General features: G+C 39.2%; 1 protein-coding gene across 3 annotated transcripts; it reads left to right on the top strand.

Moving 5' to 3' along the window:
- Positions 1 to 273: 273 nt before the first annotated feature.
- LOC147880989 (chromatin remodeling protein EBS-like) lies at positions 274 to 7,637 on the top strand. Of its 3 annotated transcripts, none has more exons than XM_087402261.1 (5): positions 274 to 1,079; positions 1,159 to 1,501; positions 1,649 to 1,717; positions 2,431 to 2,557; positions 6,938 to 7,637. In XM_087402261.1, exons 1-5 carry the CDS (start codon positions 1,001 to 1,003, stop codon positions 6,941 to 6,943), a joined length of 624 nt encoding a protein of 207 aa, XP_087258387.1. In that variant the 5' UTR covers positions 274 to 1,000; the 3' UTR covers positions 6,944 to 7,637. The 3 variants fall into 3 exon arrangements, with proteins under 3 accessions (XP_087258387.1, XP_087258386.1, XP_087258385.1); XM_087402260.1 differs by having other exon boundaries at positions 279 to 1,079; positions 6,998 to 7,637; XM_087402259.1 differs by having other exon boundaries at positions 296 to 1,079; positions 7,002 to 7,637.
- The last annotated feature ends 16,696 nt before the right edge of the window (positions 7,638 to 24,333 follow it).

Raw genomic sequence — 24,333 nt, 5'->3', positions numbered from 1 at the left:
ATGCTTCAAGATAGGCCACCACTTTTCTTTGGGATGTGATTGAGCATCCCTCATCATGTAAATTTGATGGCATACATGTCTTAGAATGGGAATGGATTTGGTTGCACTCAGATCTATGGGACTGACTCATGGCCATTGGATGCTCACTAATAACTCGGATCATTCCGTGCCTCTCTTAAAGGATTTAAGTGATACATCAAACAGAGAGGATTCTCGAAAACCCATGAACGAATACGATGCTTTCCACTGTGTATTATAATCTCGTTTTCACCACATGAAATCAGAAGCAAGAGATAAAGGAATCTCCCAGCAGAAGAGAGGAGGAGGAAGAAAAGAAATGAAAAGAGAGCAAAATGAAAGGAATGGAAGCTTGGACAATGCAGCCAAATTAATCAAATCAGCAGATAAAAGGAGGAGGAGGAGAAGAGGAAGAAGTAGAAGAAGAAGAAGAAAAAACAAGAACACTAAGCAGTTGATGAGCATCAGAATCTCAGTCCGCAGAAAAAAACAGATGGGTCTTCCATCTCCCAAGTGGTTGATGCTTGGAAATCAATCGATCTTTGAGGCCTGTTGCTCTCATTTGTGGATAAATTTCTGTTTACCGTTAGTGATTGGTCTCTGTGGCTCTGTATCATCGGTCTCTGTCACGTCCCTGTTTTTCTCCCTCCTCGTGTTGATGTCTCTCTTTGGACCCCTTCTGCCTTACACTATGTATTCTTGTCCTCATAGCCCTTCCCCTTCCTCTCTGCCTCTCCTCCCTTCTCCTTTCCCATCGCCATGATCGGCTGATACACCCGTCCCCCGTCTCCCAGGTTCCCCTTGCCTGCCCTCCCTCCCTCATTCGTGCTTCAGCTCGAAATACTTCCCACAGAACACATGTTGGACTTCGGAAATTCTCGACTTTTTATCCGTTGACGACGCCCATCTTCCGACCCTAAACATCGGAGCTAGCCCTGCTGGATTTTTACTTGGGTTTAACTCATTCCTTCGTCTTAGAGAAATGATGTCCAAATCAAAACCATCTGCGAAGAAAGTTCTTGATTCCTACGTGATTGCTGGAACCCACAAGGTCGTCAGAGGTATGTAGTAGAAAGGTGCTCTTTGCGATCCACATTGTCGGTCCTGGACTCATGATCACACTATTGCTTGCTTATGCAGTTGGAGATTGTGTGCTAATGCGCGCCCAAGATCCTGGAAAGCCTCCATACGTTGCCAAGGTGGAGAAAATTGAGGCTGATAGCCGAAATAACATTAAGGTTCGTGTGCGTTGGTATTACAGGCCTGAAGAATCCGTGGGTGGCAGGAGGCAGTTTCATGGAGCCAAAGAGCTTTTTCTATCGGATCATTACGATATTCAGAGTGCTGACACGATTGAGGGCAATTGTACTGTTCACACGTTCAAGAATTACACAAAGCTCGAAAGTGTAGCGAGTGAGGATTACTTCTGTCGTTTTGAATACAAGGCCGCAACAGGGGGCTTTACCCCCGACAGAGTCGCTGTGTAAGGATCTTATTTTCCCAAGCTATTGAGACATGATGCGCCAGCGATTGCCATCTCGACTTACGGTGACACATCCTCAGGATTACTTCTTCAAGAACCGAGAACGTAGAGGAGCCCTTCTAAGCGTTTTATCAATCTTATGTGCAGGTATTGCAAATGCGAGATGCCCTATAACCCCGACGAATTGATGGTACAATGCGAAAGTTGCAAGGACTGGTGCGTTCTATTTTGATTATGTCAAGTCAACATAGGCACTAAGTCAATGAAAGCATTTTGAGTAATAAACGACTCTACACAATGTAGTAAAATAGCATCGAGAAAAAAGATGTATCACATTACCATAAACTCAATCTCGCGTGTGTGTGTGTGTGTGAGTGATATATATATATATTTATTTAGAGAGAGAGAGAGAGAGAGAGAGAGAGATTTGTTTTAATGGGGTAGAAATAATGTATGATAGACCCGAAAAATGTATGATAGACAAGAAATATAATAAAAACAAAGGAAAGAACGGATGGACGATGTAAGATGAGAATGTGTGTGTGTGTGTGTGTGAGAGAGAGAGAGAGAGAGAGAGAGTGTGTGTGTTTCTTTAGTTGAAAAAAGGTGGCTGAAGGGGACAGGAACAATGGACTAGCCACTTGTTGGAGGTTATGACAAGGTTGCAGAAGAGCGTGTTAGTGGTAGGGAATGGAGAGCTGGCCCAAATGACAAGCATGCTTCGTTGGATTTGTTTACAGTACCTTTTAAGATACGTTTAGCCCATTTCAGTGCGTAGCTCTCCTTGATTTGTCACGGAAAGAATTGGGTTTGTACAGTTATACATTATGTAGCATGTTCAATGCACACCTTGGACGTTATGAGCTGTTTTCTTCTGAAGAAGATTTTGTATTCTGTGTTAATGCCTTTCTTCTGTGATTTCTTTTCAGGTTCCATCCCTCGTGCATGAACATGAGCCCAGAACAAGTAAAAAAGATGGAGCACTTTGACTGTCCTGATTGCTGTTCAGAGGATGGAGAGAAGACTACTCTGACTTCAAGGGCTTCTTCACCAAAGGTAGGATTTATATAGTGCACTGTCCTCGTAGTCATTCTGTGGAAACTTTAAATACACGATACATGTCTTAGGACAGATCCTAATACTTGGGGGGTGATTGTTAGAATCAAGCAGTGTCAAGGAGAGAGTTGCTTGCTGTAGCATACTCTTAAGAGATTGAGTTCACTCATCGTCACATGAAATACCAACTCACTCCATGTGCATGTATATAGAGAAACAGTTAAGATCTGGAAGATAACACATATATACAGCCGAAAGAATTAGTTACATTGTAGCAGGAATCTAAGTACAAGTCTGTTGGAGGTCAACATCTCCTGATGTCACCTTAGAGAGAGAGGGCCTTGATTGTGGGTGTGCCCGCCCAATGAGTGAGGCTAGGGTAGAGAGTGAGGGTTTCTGTTGTGGGTGTGCCCGCCCATGTGAGAGTAGCTTAGTCTGGCCTTCCAGTGCCTCATGTGATGCCATGCAGGTCATGGAGGTACCCTGGGAGGGTGCAGGGTTGTGTGATCAGGTGTGTCTCACCCTGCTGCCCTTAGGTGCCTTCTATGAACCCCTATTTGTGGGCTGTAGAGCAGTAGGTGGGCCGACCTGCAGGTCGGCCACCTTTGCTAGCTATAGCCCCTGTTTTGGGGATGTGTTTGTTTGAGAAGTGGACTGTTCAGGTGACCAGCAAAGGGGTGACTTTGAAGGGTGTTTTCAGATCAGAGAGGAGATGTTTCCAAGGGACGGAAAGTGAGGTGTGTAGGTGTTGCCCGACCAGATCCCCGGCAGAGGACCTTGGCATCCTTGCTCGGAAGAAGGCCGAGACTCTGTCCCAGCTGTGGGACCGTGTTAATGCCAGGGTAAGATCCTTTATATTTCTTAACGGTACTACTCACGTGATTAATCAAGTGAAGCACATGAGAATGGCCAAAAGTATATGGGAGCATTTGGCATCCATATATAACCGAACCTCTCCCATGAAGAGGGTCTCATTGGAGGTCCAGATGAGGTGGTTGGATCCCAAGAAATCTTCATCGATGTGGGAACCCATCAACAAGTTATGGGAACTTCAGTAGGAGATCCTCCAGGTAGGGAAGCAAATTTCATCAGCGGACATGGCCATAACTCTCCCGTCCCAGTTATCCTCTCAGCATGGGGCCTTCTATTCATCCCTGATCACCAGTGGTAGGGTGAATGAGTTGACCTGGGAGGAATTGGTCCCCATGGTGCTTGACCAGGAGGAGCACTTCGTCGATCGTACCTATGACAGTCAGCCTGAGGCCTTGACAGCTGATCAAAGAGGAAGAAACCAGTTGACAGCTGAGGAACGAGAAGCTCACAAGGCATCCCATATGTGTAACTGCTGTGGCCAGAAAGGTCATTATTGGCATCAGTGTCCCCAAAGGAACGCAGAGGGGTCCAGTAACCAGGTAGCCAATAGTGTGACTGCTGCAACCATGATTACTCCAGCCTTTTAGTAGGAGCTGCCAGCAGGCTTTCTGGATCCAGATGGAGGATTGCTTGCTTGTTTGTGGCAGCTGGACCTGCCGATAAGGTGTACCGAGCAGGGAGTCATTTATCAAGGTAAGGCTTTTAGGCAGACCTTGAGCCACGAGGAGTAGTTCCCGCTGACTCAGGTGGCAGTTTGTTACCAGTTTTCTATTTTATTTGGACGTTATGACCTGGCAGATCCAGAGGGGGTCTCCCAGTGTTATGCTGCAGCTATTGTCCGATGCTGTTGGAGATCCGGATGGGTCAGTAGATTGCCAGTGCGGGGACCCAGACACAGTTGATTGATCCTTGTGAGCTGTTATATGCCCGTTGTCACTAGAGCACTGAACTTCATCGATGTAGCGACAATCTATAAGTTTGGACTTGAGAGGGGGCTTCATAGGGGGCTATCTAGCTCTAATTCCCAATTAGTTTGCCGTTTACTTACATATGCTCGAAGCATATCTTCAATGATCTGATTGACTCTTTGAGTTTGACCATCACTCTGTGGATGATCCGCGGTGCTCATATTTAATGAAGTTTCTAACCTCATAAACACAACCCTCCAAAAATGGTTTTTAAATTTGCTATCCCGGTCACTAACAATACCGGTTGGTAGCCCGTATAATCTATAAATATGCTCCACAAATAGCCTAGCTAATTCTAGAGTTTTAACATCTTCATTGACAGGAATAAAATGAGCCATCTTGGACAACCGATCCACAATTATCACACAGAGTTGTGCCTCCTCTATGTCCTAGGTAATCCCATAATAAACCATTTGCTAGATGGAATCACCAATGGGTGTAGGAGACATCCTACCTTAAGGCGCTCAGCCTTATTGACCTGGCATTTTTGGCACTTCAATACATAATCTCGGACGTGCTTACCTATTCCGGGCCAAAAGAATTGCCTTTTCAGAAGCGCATACGTCTTCTGAATTCCCGGGTGTCCAACATTCGGACTATCATGACATTCAAAAAGAATTTGGTGCCTAATGTCATTATTATCCGGGACACATACTCTACCCTTGTAGAGCAGGGAGCCATCGTCAATAGTATATTTGTTCAACTTGAGTCCTTTATCACCAACCTATGGTGTGTCACCATTTCCATGTGACTCCTCAGTGAAAGGCTTTCGATTAGTTGGATCCCTATTTCTAATTGCTTTCCATATTTCAAAAAAGTGATGATCAAATTCACTTTTTCCTTTTAAAGACTCTAGGAAGTCATTCTAAAGCTCAATTCATTAACAATTGGCATTCGGCTAAGAGAGTCTGCTATCACATAGAACTTCCCTTTCTGATATGTCAATTGTATATCAAACTCTTGCATTAATTCAGCCCATCTAACTTTTCTACCTTTAAGCTCTGGTTGATTGTAAATCCACTCAATGCTCTCTTGATCAAATATGATTTCGAATTTTGCACCATATAAATAGTGCCTCCACTTCTTTAAAGCATAGGCTATAGCATATAGTTCCTTCTCATATGCCGAGTAATTCCGTTGGGCACGATCTAACTTTTTGCTTTCAAAAGCCACTGGTCGACCTTTTTGTAAAAGTACCTTCCCAACAACAAAATCATTGGCATCTGTCTCAACCATGAATGGTTTATTGGGATCCACTATCTTTAAGTCAGGAGCTGCTGCTATAGCTACTTTTAGTTTTTCAAAACTCCTCTTTTGAGGTTCATCCCATATGAAGGTGCTTCCCTTCCCCTTAAGCTGCTCTGTCATCGGAACAACAATCTAAGCGTAACCTTGGATGAATCTCCTATAGAGTCCAGACAAACCTAAGAATATCTGTAATTTTTCTAGGTTTGTAAGATGTGGCCATTCCAGTATGGCCCTTACCTCTTTAGGGTCCATACAAACCTCTTCTTAGGATATTATATGTCTCTAGTATTTTACCTCTTTTGCAAAGAAATTCTTTAGCAAAGTGTGAATTATCTCTAAGGAGCTTAAACACTTTTCGCAAATGTTTCAAATGCTTTTTTCAGGTGTTACTATATATAAGGATATCGTCTAAAAATACTACAGCAAGTTTTCCTAAATATGGCCTTAAGACACTATTCAGAAGTGTCATGAAAGTTGTTGGAGCATTTGTTAATCCAAATTTCATTAATTTAAACTGATAATACCCATACCTAGTATGAAATGATGTCTGAGGGACATCCTCTTCCTAATTCGTACTTGATGATATCTGACCTTAAATCAATTTTAGTAAAATATTTTGCCATTTGCAATTGATCAAAGAGCTCATCAATGCGAGGCATATGATACTTATTTTTTATGGTGATTTTATTTAATGCTTGGTAATCTACGCATAGTACCATCCTTTTTCTTTACCAGTTAAATTGGTGCAGACCAAGGTGAGCTACTTGGTTGAATTTGGACCTTCCTAAGGTTTCCATTAATTGTCTTTCGACCTCACGTTCCTCTGTTTGACTAAGCCTATATGGGGGCTTACAACTAGGGGTAGATCCAGGAATCAAATCTATTTTATGATCTACTTCTCTCTTAGGCGGGGCTCTTATTGATGAACTTGACTCGGAGATTACAGCCATCCGTGATTGACAACCGGGCTCTGATACCATGTCAGAGAAGAGCTTTGCTGCTGTAGAATCCCCAGACAGTGGAAAGAGATATCAGGATCAGTCACATCAAACATCAACTGACTCCATGTGCATGCATGTGGAGAACACTTATCTAGAACATTGTAGCCTGTGACTCCGGCCTATACCAAAAAAAAGCTACCATTTATCCATGTTGCTTTAAAAATTGGATTAGATCAGATAGTGGTTTGTTGAGGGTTCTCCTACTTACATTTGTTTTTTAAATTTGGTAGAGTTGTAGCAAATGCATTTGTTTGTAAGATTTCATGATGTTCCACAATGTATTCCTGCAGATGTAATAATGAAGCAACGTTGTTTCCTTCAATGGCATCTTATTCTATTTGTTGCTGCAGCCAGAACCAAAAAGGCGGAAGAGGTGAGCTTGTCAAGGGTTGATCAGCCAAGTCTCATCTGTATAACCCAGACATGAAAAAGTTCATTTCCAAGAAACACCCCAGATTAAGAAAATATCAAGGCTGTAAGGTTTGAGCCGACAGATCATCCTTGAAGTAACACTTGAGCCTAAGAATTATGGTTCTTACAGATAGCATTTTTCTTTAGAAAATCTGTAATCAACAGTTGGAAACCAGGAGCTTTTTGTAGTTTATTTCATCTTTGTATGAATGATTTTATTGTAGAAGTAATCATGATATGTCCAAAGTGGCAGCTTCAACTTGGGGATCCTTTCATTTAAGCCAGATCCACATTCTTGGGTTGATGTACAAACATGATCAGCAGAAGGTCTTTTAACGTCTTGCAATGGCATATTAAAGGCTGCAAGAAATGCCCAAGGTTGATAGTGTTTCTTGTCCTGAGTTCAATTTCCCTTTCCCTTCTGCAATTGGGGTTTGTAAATATTTTATGAATATAGGTTTTTTCATATTCACCTTCACTTGTAGCACAGGTCCCGCTTCCATGATCACAGATTATTATGCTTTCAAACGGTGCATATAGCATGCACATATTGCCACGAGTTCATGTGCTCTTATATAAAATGGGGGACTCTGTGCAGAAGCTGGCATTTGATACAATGTCTGTTTCAGCATGCTACTTACGTTTCATTTTGCATACAGATTTTAAAGGGATAGTCTTGAACTAATGTAATAGTTGTTAAGCAGATCACATTTTCTGTTCTGGATATCACAGTTTTTCATCAGAAGGTAAACACTAGCATGAGGGTGAAAAATCCTTTTGAGGTACAATTGCAAGAAAAACTTCGAGAAACACATAGATAAATATCCAACAGGAGGACCATCTACAGAGAATGACGACAATGGATGTGCTAGTAACCGCTCGAAATATAGTAGTTCTATATTGGACATTATCTTTTATGCTGCAAGGTTTTTAAAATAAAAAATTCCCTATGGGCATATGGATTAATCTGTCTAATGAGTGGATGATCTATTAGAGTTGTACATAATGTTATGGATAATATTTGTGCGGTAGAGCTAATTTAGAGTATCCTTGATTCTTTTCTCTCTCTCTCTCTCTCTCTCTCTCTCTCTCTCTCTCTCTCTCTCTGCTTTCATGTTTGACCTTGCTTCGAGTACGGAATGTAGTATCAGAGCTCAGTTCACTCTAGCTTGGATTGGGTAGAAAACTGCCAAGGGTGTGAACTGTGATGGCCTACAGCTGCTAGGTGAGTGTGGACCTCATTTTGGAAGGATTTGGACTACGGTACCAGCTTGAAAACAGCTCACTTTTGTGGTGGCCTGGGTGAAGAGACCTTATCTTCACAGCTGCTATGTGAGCATGGATCCATGTTCATTAGAGTTTGGAGGGTGCCTTTGGGAGGCTTGTAGGCTGATTGGCTGGTGTTGCAGGCTTGAGGGAGCTGTGTTCAGGGACCAAAGACTCACAAGGATCTAGGAGAGTGTATGCCCAGCATTTGTGTGGTGTAGAGCTACAAAGAGCTCTCGGGTGGGAGGCTTGTAGGCTGATTGGCTGTTGTTACAGGCTTGAGGGAGCTTTGTTCAGGGACCAAAGACTTACAAGGATCAAGGAGAGTGTATGCTCAGCATTTGCGTGGTGGAGAGCTACAAAGAGCTCTCGTGGGTTTTGAGACGGCGGTCTTGTACCCAAATTGCCTTGTCAAAGGCCTTGGGCCTAGTACACAAATAATACATCTATAGACCAGTTACCCAAACACCATAAACTCATTACTCAAACATGTAATGGAATAATGAGAATAAAAATCAAAGCCAATCCAAAATGCAACAATTTGTAATAATGGGTAATAAAGCAAGCATGTACAAAATTGTGTGCAACCGTGTGTTGGTATTTATTGACTCAACATTTGAAAGTTTGTATTAGCCACCATGCAATGCCACTAGTCCCCAATGTATAACCCAAACAACAGGTACACCCTATAGAAATGAAACTGATCAATTAGACAATATTCTTCTGGGCTCTTAATTTTTAAGTTTTGTGTTTTGTACCGGTTACTTCATTTAGTCTCACTTGTTTGCACCTTGGCAACTTCAATTTGAGGCAGCTTTATATATGGAAAACCTTTTATATAGAAATTTAGAAAACCTCCAAGATTTCAAACTTGGGAGGTTCTTTACCTATGTCGATGGGTTTTTTGGCAAAATATTAATATTCCTTCTTTCACCGATCAGATTCTATTGTGGGGTGTGTCTACATGTGAATTGCCTTCCTATGCCATGCTCCTTCAAGTAATTGTCAAAATCATGTGAAAAGTATTCACCCCCACCATTTAATCTCAAGCATTTTATCTTCATGCCACCTTCATTTTCAACCATGGCTTTAAAAGCTTTGGAATGACAAAAAATGTCAGATTTTTGCTTCATAAAGTATACCTAAATCTTCCTTGTAATCATCAATAAAGGTCCCATAACTCCCACTTAGTGTGACTATGCATGTGTAAGACCCCATACAATTGAGTGTATTAAATCTAGTGGCTTTGGACTTACATGTCTTTCCTGCACAAAGGATTTCTTGGCCTACTTTCCAAAGTGAAAAGCTTCACATGCCTTGTCCATGTTTTCAACACTTAACTTGGGCAAGCCTACAACTATACCTGTGGATTGCATTATGGCATCCACACTTGGAATTTCCACATTCAAGGTGAACATCCTACTAACTTTGCGTCCTCTTGCAATAACTTTATTGCTTTTCTTGTAGTCCTTGATAAACAACCCTCTTCATTAAACTTGACTTGCAATCCTTGGTCTACCATTTAACTAGTAGAAACCAAGTTCATATAATACGTGGCACATGTAATGCATCATCCAAAAACTTTGTTTGCCCATTTTGCACGTTACAAAGGAATTGTGCCAATGTGCTCAATTGTATGACAAGGCTATTGCAAATCAGCAAACCACTCTCCATGATAGCTCATGTGGTTTGATGCAATTGAGTCCACATACCATACATCATTTACCCTTTCCTTATGCAAAATGGCATTCAACATACGCTGCATTACAAACGTATTTTCTCCTTTCTCTTCAATTTTCCTGCTAGATGATGCATAATTGCCGTACTACAATCTACCATTCTTTGCATCTTCTTGTTTCTTGTAACAAACTTTTCAATGTGACTTGGTTTTCAACCACTCTCCATGATAGCTCATGTGGTTTGATGCAATTGAGTCCACATACCATACATCATTTACCCTTTCCTTATGCAAAATGGCATTCAACATACGCTGCATTACAAACGTATTTTCTCCTTTCTCTTCAATTTTCCTGCTAGATGATGCATAATTGCCGTACTACAATCTACCATTCTTTGCATCTTCTTGTTTCTTGTAACAAACTTTTCAATGTGACTTGGTTTTCGACAATAATAACATCCACTCTTTTTCCACTCTGTCTATTGTTTTGCCATCCACGTTTGGCCCTTGTCTTTATAGTTTTCTCTTCCTCAACCTTGGGACCTCTCCTAAGAATATTGCTAAGTTTTGTGGTTTTGCTAGTGTCCACTACTAGCTATTCTAACATGATGGCCTCACTACAATCTCACCCTACCTCTACCAAGAGTCTGAGTAGAGGAACTAGCACGTTCTTGCTCATTGCTGCTTCCTTCACCTTGGACCCATCCTTTAATAATTGAGAGATGTCAATTCTTCAAAATCAGGGAAATTTTCTCTTACATAAATTGTAGGCGCAAATGACTTCCACTTCTCATCTTCATTTAATTCATTCAAGGATGCAAATATTAAGTCATAATCATCTCGTTCTACCCTAATAGATCCCAAGGCATCAACAATCTCTTTTATTCTTAGCACATAGTCATTCACATACATATTTTCCTTCTTAACATTATTGAGCTCATCTTCAGTTGTATCTTCCTGGCCCTTGTGTTGCTACTATCTAGCTATTCCAATGTTTCCCATGCATCTTGTGTAGTCTCTAAATCATGTATATGGCCAATTATGCCATCTGCAACATTTGCAAACATTAGCTACATACATTTCTTATCCTTTTCATTCTACTCTTCCCAAGCCTTGAGATGACTTGCAGATAGGTCTTCTTCGAGGAGTGTGGGTTGCTCTATATCTCTGCTTGCATAACCCCAAAGACTTTTTTGCACATTCTGAACTTCCATGGTGAATAGTTGGTCTTAATCATCTTCTCAATGCCGATTTTGTCACCCATTTCCTTAACCAAAAAGTTTTGGGCAACAAGCACCAAAAAACAATCAAACACAATCTCACTATTCATAGCAAATGCCTCAATATATGCATGAAATTACTCTAAAAAGTCATAACAATGTTCATGTGGTGAAATTGAGAAAGTTTGGCAAAATTGAGTTGAATTAACACAATGCACTCTAGGGCCTTTAGCCCGGTGCTAATAGCCCTCTTTGCATTGTAGTGATTTTCTTGTGTTCTTATTCTTTTGAGGATACAAAGTGTATATCTAGCAATAAAAATGCATATGAGGCAGTAAAAATGTACAAGAAGCTGACAATGCGATATCGGCCTTTGACTCAAATCTAACAGCCCCTCCCTGCGTTACAGTGAGTTTTCCAGCACTTCTTTCGGAGACTCTAACTTTTGCTCTCGATTTCGGATCGAGGTGATATAAAACAAAAAGTTATCATTCAATCTCCTCTACAACTGACTTAGGTTTAGCATGCATATTTAAATAAATTACCATGCTTCTTGTAGGTCTTTGGAGGTTGTACCTTTCTTTTGCCTTTTGATGTCAAGCCTATTTTGATGTCGAGTCATCTTTTTCAAACTTTGAAATGCAATAGAGAGCCTCGTCTAGCCTTGACAATGCAACCCAAACTTCTTCTAAGGGATACGACCATGCATTTATATTTATAGCATAAAAATCGTTCCAACACTCTACACTGTATATGGATTTAAGCTTCAACACTTCGCACACTGAATCTGGATGTGATACTGTCCTTCACACCAGTGGTGGATGAAATACGAACAATCTCCACAACAATTGTGGATGAAATGTTGACCTCTGTACTTGAGAAGATGCACAATATTTGCTTGTGCTACATGTCTAGAAGTATAGGCTCTTATACCATGTAGGCTTTGATACCGTGAAAGAAAACAACAACAACAATAGCAATAATAATAATGCAACGAAAGAAGGGGAGCTTAATATCTACAATCACACAAGTATACAGACAAGAGAGGAGTTCTTCATTCGCAAGAGAGGTGGAGGCTGCACAACTCTTTGGCTACTCATTGCTCATACCATCTCATCTACACAAACCATAGCTCCATTGCAAACAACAGCTCCTCTACACACCAAATAATGTCGAATGACTAACTAAACAACTACCTAGAGTGTTTCGTATGTAGGGCCACTGGCAATCATGCTAGAATCACCTAATCTATCATGCTAATGGCCATCGAGCCCACTACCTAGCTGGGTAATCATGTGGTAAGCTTGCTATTTCGACACCCTGTTAGGCCGCATGCATCAACAAGTCACCTCCAAAGGAATACGAGATGTGAGCCTCACATGGAGAGGTCTTCATATCCACCCAATGATGACTTTCAATCAAGCCTAGATTAAGACCTTTGTTACCACATGGCATTTTATTATGTATACTTTGTCTACGCACTAGACCAAACAAGACAATGCTTGGTATGGTTTCAACTGGCTTCCATTGAAGAGCTCGGGTATCTCCTGACCTTGTAGATTTGCCAATTGTACTGTATCATTACTAAGACCTCAATGTGCCCTATAAGGCTTATTCCATTTAATGGCCTAGCTTGGCATCATGCAACAAAATGAGCATGTCTTTCTTAATATTCTTTTGCATAATGTGCCAACCATGCCAAGCTTTCCTTCTTTGTTGAATGATTACTTGTGACTAGGCTGCTCAGATGCACAACTCATCCAACTTAGCTAGCTGGTGCAGCCATCTCCTAATTGCTTCGAGTTTCCTAAGTTAATGCTCGACAACTACTCGAAGACCTTTTAAAAAAAATCCTAGGGGCACCATTGCTTCCAAACCAAAGCCATTTTGAAAGGGGTCAGATCAATAGTCACCTTAAATGCTGCCTGATATGCCCAAAGTGCAACATATAGCTTGGTATCCCAATCTTTGTGATGTGTGCTCACTATCTTATTGGTGGGCTCAAATTACCCATTACATGGAGGATAACGTCTCATGGCAACTCGCTTCATGACCACGAATTATTTGGCCAGAGTTTGAAAGACCTCATTCATGAAAGGGATATCTTGGTCACTAATAACAACTCAATGGGGCAGCCATGCCTACATATAATGTTCTCAAAAAGGAACTTGGCTACACTGCAAGCCAAGTTATCCTGTAAGCCCTTGGATTTTTCCCACTTGGTAGCATAATCTGTGGCCACAAGGATATACTTAATTTGTGTGTATTGTGTTGTGTTTTTGAAAGGACCCATGTAATTCAAAGCCAATCTTTAAAATGCTTCCGGTGGCTAGCTTGGTTTTAATGGCATGTGATCCCATGGAAGAAATATCCCTATTGATTGCTAAACTTTGCATTCCACACACCAAGCGCGTGCGTCTTTGATTAAAGTGATCCACCATAAACCCAACAATATTGAATATGTGTTCGAATCTAGAGAAATGACAATCAAATTAGTATATAGTAAATCCTACCTATGGTAATGATGAAATCTTGAAGCATCCCTTTGGGCTCAAGTGGTCATTGATTAGCCATTTGTACTTGAAAAGTTAAAGGTTTTTATTTCCTTAGCTTCAACCAGGTGGCCACATTCTACAAAATGATATTAACCCTTGAACCACCATCCACGATCACACCAAGCACACTTTGATCCTTGATTTTAACACTGATGATGAGAACTTCCTCATCCACCATTAGCATCTTAATGATTGGAATTGTGACAAGTGAATCCATAATCCGAGGCATCTTCTCTTTGGCTTTGAGATGTTGTAGAAAGAATTCTCTTCATTATGTGTCAATCTAAAGGAATTCATATATTGTAAGACTAGCCTTCATATCATGGAAGGTTTCCCGTGCTTTGGTCACTTAGGCTCAGGTACTCAGCTCGAGCTAGGACTTACTTGTTGAAACTACACCTGGCTTGGTTGATTGTAAAACCAAAGGTGGTGCTAATGGCAAGTCCAGTGTGGATGCCTTCCTTTTCAGTTTTTTGGCTACCTTGGCTACTTATGAAATGAAAACTATTATGTGTTACCCACCTTTAAGATTCCTTCAAAATGGTACTAGATTTTAATAAAAATTTAAAATTGAGATGAAATTTAAACCTATCTATTAAAACTAATGATAATTTGATATAGAATACTCTTATCATGTAATTTTAAACATCCTAATGTTTAAAAAACTATTACTTTTAAATATTGGATCTAAAAACATTACAGAGATGATCCTGAAACTTTTTCTAATTTTAAGAAAATAGCAAGATGTACATGAATTTTGATAAGATGCACTTTGTGATGCATATGCATTTAGTATAGATTAATGTTAATGACTTTGAATAGATGGTAAGACTCTTTGCTTCCCCTTACTTATTTGCATGGAATTTATGACTACTACACAAGCTTGGAAGAACACTTCAATGAATATAGAATGTTAGTGACTACATAATAAGATAATATAAAAGTACTCTCAACAGAAGACTCTCTTGAGATGAGAAGCACTGAATACTTCCAAGTTGACCTTCATTGGATTTATAGTCGACGTGTTTAATCCATTTTTCCTCCTAAAAATTGAACTATACTAAGAGGTAGATGGGAGTAATTTACTTTATTTTGGCTTTTAAAAATGCATGTTTTACATCAAATATATCAAACATAAGCTTTCATAGGTGTTTCTCTCATACACTTGCATTGATGACACTACCATCTCTTTGGTCCCCTTATGAGCATCAAAAGAAGAGCCAAAGTTATATATGCACATATGGACAAAAAAGAAATGTTGTATGTAGGATAGCCAATGACAATTTCAAGTTGAAACAATGATAAAAATAAAGGGGGTGTAGTCTACATTTAACCCTTCAATAGACCAAAAAGTATAAAATCATGTTACACATTTAAAATAGGAAACCTTCCACTGTTCATCTATCAGAAATGATAAAACAAAGATGAGATAAATGCACAAAAGATAACAAATTTATATTATTACTCATAATTTTAAAAAGTATATAATACAATATATTTAAGCTCCCCCACTCAATAGTTAATGGTTGGAAATGGTTAAGAAAGAAAATAAAAATATAATCGAATAATAACTATATAAAAATCAATTTATAATGACACATGAACGAAAGAGAATAAAACTTACTTTAATAAATAATAGCTTACTCACTTAAAATATTGATAAATGAAACATCTATTTCATTATTTGAAAATTATTACAAATAAAGTAAAAAGTGTTAATTGGATCAAAAATTGGATAAAAGTGTAATTGCATTGACACATGAAAGAAGGGAACATAACTCATATAGATAAAAGAAATATAGTCATTACATCAAATAGTGTTTTACAAATACCATAAATCTAAAATTTGATCGTCCTCATTGATTTATCATTAGTTCTTATCCCTCTCTGGAGGAGTGAGGGACTCTTCAAAAGACAATTAGACACCAACACTCTCATGACTATATTTTGCACCAACTTCGTGCACCAGGAAGATCATTTATGGTACATATCCTTTTCATTGTGAATGCTACCTACAAAGGAACCTTCTCAATTGCCACGTAGTTCTTATGCTTCTGTAGTGCACACACAGAGGTCATTCCCGTTCTAGCAAAAAAATTACATATCTAGTCATCTTGTACTATAAAAATATATGTAAGCTCATTTAAGCATTGCAGCTTCTAGTATGGGTTAATGATAGTCTTATTACTATCAACATACCACAACTTTTGGGTCACAACAGGAAAATGGAAAATTTTATTGACATTTTTGCGAGCACAATGGATAAGGATTTTGCACTTCTATCTTTTAGATAATTAGCCTATGGTTATCATCTCAAATCATGTATCATCTTGTTTCCTGGTACATGCTTTAAATTAGTATTTACCCTATCAACCACCATAGGGGTCAAAGAGAGGGCCAAAGCTTTTCATATTCTCATTGCTTTCTATAATTTGTACCTCTCTTTCTCAAGTCTTAAATCTTTGACATGAGCCAAAAACGTACTTAGACAAAAGAAGTCCAAGATGTTGGATTTGCTCTTGTTTTCTATATTACAAATAAAAGAAATGTTAGACAATGCTTATATTCAATCAAACAATATTTTCAAATAAGATACTTGATGATATACTTACACTTTTTTAAAAAGGAATGAAGATTGGCCTCAAAGGCTCAAATGAGCTAGAAAATGGATAATCAACGACTATCTAGTCCCAATATTGTACATTTAAAATGGACATCATTTGTTCTTGCATCCTCATATATGGTTTATGACTACATACAAAAGAGAAACATAGATTTAATCACATATACATCTTATAGAATGATGAAAGTATACATACTAACAAAATTATTTATAAGAAATAGTATAAGAACTTACTCTTCCAAAAACTATGACATTTTATCAAGGTTGAGATCATGTGCTTTATTGAGCAATACAGGGAGAATGAATTTCTCATCTTCAATTCCCTGCATTGATCTCTAAACAATGATTTTCATCTCTTCTAATAAAGTCTTTAAAGAGACGTCACTTCTTTACTCTTGCCCTTCAAAAGGATGTTAGGGTCATCTGTTGCTTTTAATTGCTTTTGATCCTTAACCTTTCCACGTCCCCACATAAAAAATATTTCATCATGCAAATCCCACATTGGCCCAAATCTGAAAGCTAATTGAAAGGCTTGGTCATAACGCCTCATGGCATTTGAGCATTTGGCTTCATCAAATACTAATCTAGTTTCTCTGTAACACTGAATCCTAAACTGTGAAGTAACCTTGTCATCATTCTTCATGAAGTCAAGTTACTAGGTATGAAAGAAATGTATCCTTTGAATAAATGACATACCTTAATGGCGGTCATTATCATTATTGTGAACCCAAGCCTTTGTTAAGCCAACATATATCTTACATTCTAGTATTTAAAATGCACAGAGTCAGAATACTTTGTGCATAACTGCCTCCTGACCTCTACACTATGGCAACCACAAGGGGCATAAATGACTCTTAACCTTGCACTATAATGAGGTGTTTTACAGAGTCATGCAACCACTCAAGTGTCAAGACATCCATCTTTAGCCGTTCGTTGTCTACACTCAACTTTGGTCATTCATCGTTCTTGTCACTTACACTTGCATTTGTCTCCTACTCTCTTGACCTTTGCAACATTTTCGTGGTTATTTCTATATCCCCCTCAGTTTTCTTGCCCTCACTCCTATCTCCACTGCCGTCCATTATAGTCTGTGCAATCCTTTTGATCATGGAGGAGTGAAAAGACATACCATACATTAGAAGAGCCAAAAGTCTCCTTCACAAGTTGTGCCCCCTCATCCTATTACAAAATTTACAATGACATCGTCAGGGGGATCCTAAAGTGCAATAGATTGCTGAAGTTTGCAAAGCTTCCATGGGCGGAAGTCTAGAACAAGGCCCTTATGGAGAAAATCTTGGATCGTATGACAAAAGAAGACCAAAATGTCTCTACCAAGATGTTCACGTTCGATTGTCCATAGTGTTGTTAGGGGAAGTCTTCCACTTGAAGACTCCGGTAGCACTAGGTCCATTGACAAAAAATAAAATATTTTGAGGCAGACAGCTACTAATCCTCCCAAGGATACTTGATCACAGATGAAGGTCTTTGAGTAGTCTGTCGTTTTCTTTTAAAATTCATAGGTCTAAAGAAAAGTGTTGGTTATGTGCCCCAACAACACATTGTGTGGATAATTATGGTCTTGGAGGAAGACCAAGAGGTAGATTGGATGTCTACCTTAGATAGAACTTTTGGAACACAACTCAAGGCTATTAGTAGGGGCCAGGCACACTGCAAGCTTGGGCCATACTTGTGCATGCTACACCATAGACTCACTTCAGGTAAAGTATAGTGGCCAAACACCCTCCCTGCAAAACTAGCAATGTAGGACCATCCGACAATGCCAAAGAGAGAGGTAGCGAGGAGATATCTAAAGGGAAGGGCATCAAATAGATGTTTGAGAAGCATAGTGAGCAGGAGCAATAGAAGGCCCAGAATAACAAGGATGAAGGCTCCTCTCAGTTCCAACCTCCTCCGTTAATATGAATTTCTATTTTAAAGATCAAAATTGCCCTTGTCAAGAGGTTGAGCAGAAACCTCCATAATCAAGAAGGGAACTACATTGGCAAAGGATTCATTTTTCATCCACGACCTCAAATTAAACATATGTAAATGATGTTGCTTTTTGACCTCTAGTGGCCTCCTTCCAGTGCTAGGGTCCACAAATGGCCTATGGACTGTGTTCCATAAATGTATGTATTTTTTTGACACCTAAAGCATGCCAAGAACCTCTAAATCAAATTCTTCTAGTTCTTCTAAGCTAGAGAGGATCCAACCTCTCCTTGCCAGGGTTTGGGCTTCTGCTTCTTATGTGACCCCCTTGGCTACCTGCAATATCCCCTGCAAATGAGTTATGTCTTGGTTCTTTTTTTTCCTTCTGAGTTTGAGGCCTTCTTGTTGTTAGATTCCATTGAAACACCCTTTGAGAAAATATTAGAAATTGACTTGGGACCGATTTGGGGAGCAGGCTTGCTTTGGTCATTATGGTCTCTACTTCTCTTTTTAAAGGAGAGGGCTCGATCTTGTGAAAGTCACAATGACCTCAATAATTGAGATCTACTTCACTGGAAAGTTGGCACCCTTGGAAACCTCAAATGTAACAAATTCTGATATTTAAGAAAAGTTTGAAATCTTTTTGTGCTTCAAAAAATATTTTTTAGTTATTTTTTATGAGATTGAGAAGTATTAAAGTAAAATCCAAAAATTCCACTCACTTTTGGGGGTTGCCTACCATCTTGTCCATAAAGGTGAAATATGGAGCACGTCAGAGTTCAGAGGAGGATGTTAGTTTTAGTTTATAGTAAACAATGTGGGATTAGCTTTATGTTTTGTTTTTTGTAGACTATGGTAATCATATCAACATTATCAACTTTGCCAAGTCTAGGGTTTATATTTTTAAAACAAAATATAGTATTTATTTTTCCAAATGTGGACCTAAAAACGTTTTTGGCATAATTAGGTTAACATTAATAACTTTGTTAGTCCAAGCTTACTATTTTCTAAAATAAATTATAATATTTTCTTCTTTAAATGTTGATCCAAAAACCATTTTGCCATAATGAATTTAATGTAAATAACTTGTTCAAGTCAAGGGTATAATTCTTCTTTCATAACAAATTCAAATTTTCTTTTTCAAACATGGATCTTAAAATTCCATTTTTCCTACTAGTTTAGAATTTTCCTTGATCATTTTAGTGGCTAGAATCAAATATAAATGGCTGAAGAAGACAAGGACAAAACAACATGTATGATAGAGTGGGGTCTTTTGGCAAGTCATCTTATGGGGTTTGGCCTTATAAATGCAGCTTTGACTTTTCAGAGTTGGATTTAGCAAGTCTTTGCTCCATTTCTAAATACATTCTTGAGACTTCCTAAATGATTTCAACGTATTTGGGAAAAGAACATATCATATAGATCACCTCAGATTGTGTTTTAATAAGTGTAGATTAGCCAAACTCAATCTCAATCTGACCAAATGCACATTTATACTATGCTGACGAGTGTTGGTGGGAAATATCATATCAGCCAATGGCATGGAAATTGATCCAAGGAAGGTAGAGGCTATCCAAAATGTAAACTACTTCCGATTGTGTTCCGATCACTATCCTAACGAGTCATGCTAGGTGTCAAATTTTACTTCTCTGTTGTGTCACTTTGGGCAACCTCTTCTTGAAAGTGAACTTGTTTTTGCTTTATTTGATTGGTTTTTGCATTCTAGCATTACCCTTATCAGTGCCATTATCTTCCTTCATCTGATCTACTTTGACTACTGTCAGACTGTATTCTGACTATTATCCCATGATTGTCAAAACTGTGTTAGATCCTTGTTTCCTTTGCTGGACTCCTCTCCTCTGTTTTTCTTTGCTTCATTTTTTTTGTATATAGCCCTTAAGGCTACATCCCTGACTTCTTGCTGTTCCTCCCAATCCACCAACTGTTTCGGATCAAATGCCAGTTGATGTTTTGCTTGAGCTTGAGCCTTAGCCCCCGCTCTTGTAATTACTAACGCCTCAACATTCGGCTGAACCATGGACACCTCAGCTTTCTTCTGACATTTTGAGCAATCACACTCACATATATTGAATATCATGCTGACCATGGATCTTTGTGACTATTCTTGTAGTCTCCTCCTGGAAGATCTCTTTGCCTCCATAATTGTCTCCAAAATGACTACATTTACCCCTACTGGTGGTTGTGGTGGTGAAATTGCATTAAGTCTAGGGGTGAAATTCACAATGGGTATGCCTCTTTCATTTCTATGTTTACACCACAATTCACACTGAAGACCTTGATGATGGCCATCCTCAAGCACACAATACGTGCATGCTTGACTGTTTTGTCTTCTCGTTCTGGTTTTGTTTCTAGGTGCTGCATTGTTATATCTTGGGTTAGCTTGGGCTCCCACTTGATTAACCACTGCTGATTGGGTAGCTTGTGCTGCTCGCTGCAGATGAGGAGGTAAATCCCCCTATAACTTGGATTATACCAACACTTTACATATCATGATTATCTTTCCCACAGTATTCACGTGGTACCTTTTCTTTCTTTGATTCTACTCCCATACTTTTCAGTTGTTCCTTAATTATCTTCTCAAGTTTAGAGTCTCCTGTAGGACTCCTTGGCTCTTTTTTCTTGGTTTTTCCCTTTGTTTTGGGCTTCTTGTCTTTTCCTTTCTTCTTCCTCTTCTTTCCTTCTCCTTCCTCATCTGAATCTTCGTCGGAACCGTCATCTTCTGAACTATCACTCTCTTCACTATCGAAGTCAGAGTCATCCTCTTCACTATCAGAGTCAGAGTCGTCCTCTTCTTTTGACTTAGAATCAGAGTCATTGTGCTTTTTCTTCTTTACCTTCTTTTATTTGTTCTTTGATGCTCCAGATCTTCTTTTACCCTTTGAGCAGCTTCCACCAAGTTATTGAAATCATTTGCTCCAGCAAGTTGTCACGGCCTGCCAATGCGGTCCGCAACTCCCTATTGAGCCCTTTGCAAAAATAGTCTCCCAACTTCAAAAGGCCTTTGTGGTGTTGCTAGCCTTTGATACAAATTTCTAGATTTATGTTCATAATCTTCCACTAGCAAATCTTTATGTTTCATGTTGCGAAGTCTTTTAAGCACTACCTCCGGTGTTTTTTCCTTGCAAAATCTTCCCAAAAAAGATACCTTCAATTCCTCATATGTAGCAAAGTGTGGTAGCCCATATTGCATGAACCAACTCATTGCTTTCCCCTCCACTGCGGCTATAAACTGCTCCTTCTTTACTACATTTGCTAATCCTTGAAAACTGCTTGCAATCCATCGGGTTTCAAACTACCCTACATGACTGTCAGGGTCTTGTCCCTTGTTCCCTTTGAACTTTGCAGCTTTTATGAATGGATTTGGATTTGCTATGATGACAAGTAATTGAATAGTTCGTCTCCTTCTTGGTTGAGGTGGCAATGGATTGAACAAATTTCTTCAAGCTGCAACACAAACTCGTGCTGCTATGTATGATCCATAGGTCGTTTTTTATGAAGACTTCCGATGGTGACTCCGAGGTCAAGCTTGGATTTTCTTCCTCCGCTTCTAAATACTCTAAACTCCGAGTAGAATCCATAGAGGATCCTTCTATTCTTGGAACATAGTCGACGTCCTCACTGCTTTCACCATCTTATTGTTGTTGGGTATCGGTTTGACTTAAGGCTTCGAACATGATCCTCGCCCTGGTAAAATAAGTGTGATCTCTTTGGGTAGGAGTCTCCTATTCTCCTATGTTCGACATTCGGCACCCGATCCCCCAACAAGGTAATGGACTTCAGTCGAAACTTTGGTCTTCTTTACATGTTATCTTTCACATTGCTTGCTTGTAGATTGTTCTGCGCTTTACCACTGTAGGCTTCTTGCTTTCGATTGTCTTCTTCTAGAATAGGAACAACTTCTTTCTTCTTCAATCGCGCCCAGCTGTCTTTCTTACATCATCATTCTCCTTTAAAAATTGAATCAAGATTTTCACCAACACTTGATTCGCACTTTCTGCTTACCCATTCCCTTGTGAGATGCAAGCCTTCATTTGCTTCGTCTTGCTCTCTTGCTTTATCAAATTGATGTTGCTTTCCTCCATGTCGCTCGCGCCTTTCGACACGGCATTAATCTTCCTTGATTCCTTTCATCTAATAAGCTCTTTTGAATTCGAACCAAGTGCAGGATCACCAAATGTGTTCAAGGTGGTTTTACCCAAAGCACTTCTACATTAGGCCTTAAGTAAATACTTCCATGAAGAACTCTAACACAGAGTTGGAATACAATCTGATACAAGTTGAAACTAATTGCAACTAAGAAATGCATTGTAGATAGCAGATATAAAGTATAAAATGATCTCCATTCATATATCATTATTGGATTACAACAAAAGATTACAGTAGAACTGATAGACACAACATCATTGCAATCTGATTCATCTTGGAGTTCTGTTCTATTCACAACACTCTCTAGCACGAGTCCAGTAGTTACATGCATATAACTGAATAACTACTTTAGGGTGCTGAGCATGACAATCAACCCCTCTAGGTATTATTTAGTAATAGAGTTACGTATAGGTGCCTAGTTAACCCCTAACATCCTATCATATCATATTAACTGATGGCATGGCAATTGATCCAATGAAGGTAGAGGCTATCCAAAATGCAAAGGTACCTTGTAATGTGAAGGATATGATGTGATTTGTAGGCCAGATGAAATGACACGATTGGATCTTGAGGTACCCGATATTATTGTGGACCCATTCTAGAATTGGGGCCTAGATATCACCACACCATTCAAACTGGCGGCTAGACACATAGGAAACAAGAACGTCTTGGTGGCCACAGACTATTACATGAAATGCATGGAGGTATAAGCACTCAAGGACCAATATGGAAAACAATAGAGCAAAGTCCATTTGCCATAAAATCATGATGCATTTTGGTTGTCACATTGAGTTGATTTTGGATCAAGGAGGCCACTTCTTGAATAAGACAATTGCAAAGCTAACCAATGTGCATATCATCTCACACAAAATGTCAACCACATACCATCCACAAGGAAACGGGTAGACAGAAAGTAGTAACAAGGTAATGAAGTGCATCTTGAAGCTTATGTTATCAATGAAGTGTGATTAGGACGTGGGTAGTATCCTCAAAAGTACAAGACTTGCCACTATAAGCACAAGTGTTATTCCATAAAGCCAAGCAAATTAATAAGTTGACTACTTTATTAACTAAGATAGATGTTAATATTCATGATGTAAGATCGATGATCTAACTATTGCAGAAGTGCTCTTGTAGTTAGCCAACCAGAGACAAGGGATGTTACATATTGTATAGGAAGAAGGATTTGTGCAGATTGGTAAAGCTTGAACCTTGTTATTGCGCCAAGCTCTTCATTTTATCATCCAACATAGTCTTGTATTGGTGAGATGTTGCATCATGAAGAGGGTTTTTTGATTTCCACTAGAATGATACTAGAAACATTAGAGGGTTTAGGTCATGAAGATTTTCCAAATTCCTAGCCATTGGGTGTGCCAGTGATACATAGGCTAAAATACGTATCTAATCTTCGGATAATAATAATCAATAAAGTACATTCTATATTGTCGAGTGTACCTTCTAGTCTTCATACATCTTTTGGATCGTATCTTGGATTTAGATCTCATGAGTCGATTTTTTGAAAGGTTATGTTCTGAATACTAAGTAAGATTTTAGAGTTCACAATTAGTGTTCCTGATCTAATAACTTGGAGATGGTGCATTTTGTAATTAATATCATATAGTTCGGACAAACTCTTATAGATTGCATGAAATCTGTTCTGTTTAGCAATGCTTTTTGTATGTTCTTGAAATCCTAGTACCCCATCTTGCACAAAGGCAAATGCATCCCGTGTAACCTGAATGTCGTCCACCTTTGTGTGTTAGCTGTGAGGAGTGGTTAGGTTAATAAAATAAGGGGTAAAAAGTAGGTCCGTGCATGTAGTTTTGGGGGGTGAAGA

The sequence above is a fragment of the Dipteris shenzhenensis genome, chromosome 31, assembly GCF_047967505.1.
Source record: "Dipteris shenzhenensis isolate YYH24624 ecotype China chromosome 31, Dip_SZ_1.0, whole genome shotgun sequence".
In the NCBI taxonomy this organism is placed as follows: Eukaryota; Viridiplantae; Streptophyta; class Polypodiopsida; order Gleicheniales; family Dipteridaceae; genus Dipteris; species Dipteris shenzhenensis.
The sequence above is the reverse complement of the archived record's forward strand: the minus strand, read 5'-3'. Positions and strand labels throughout refer to the sequence as shown.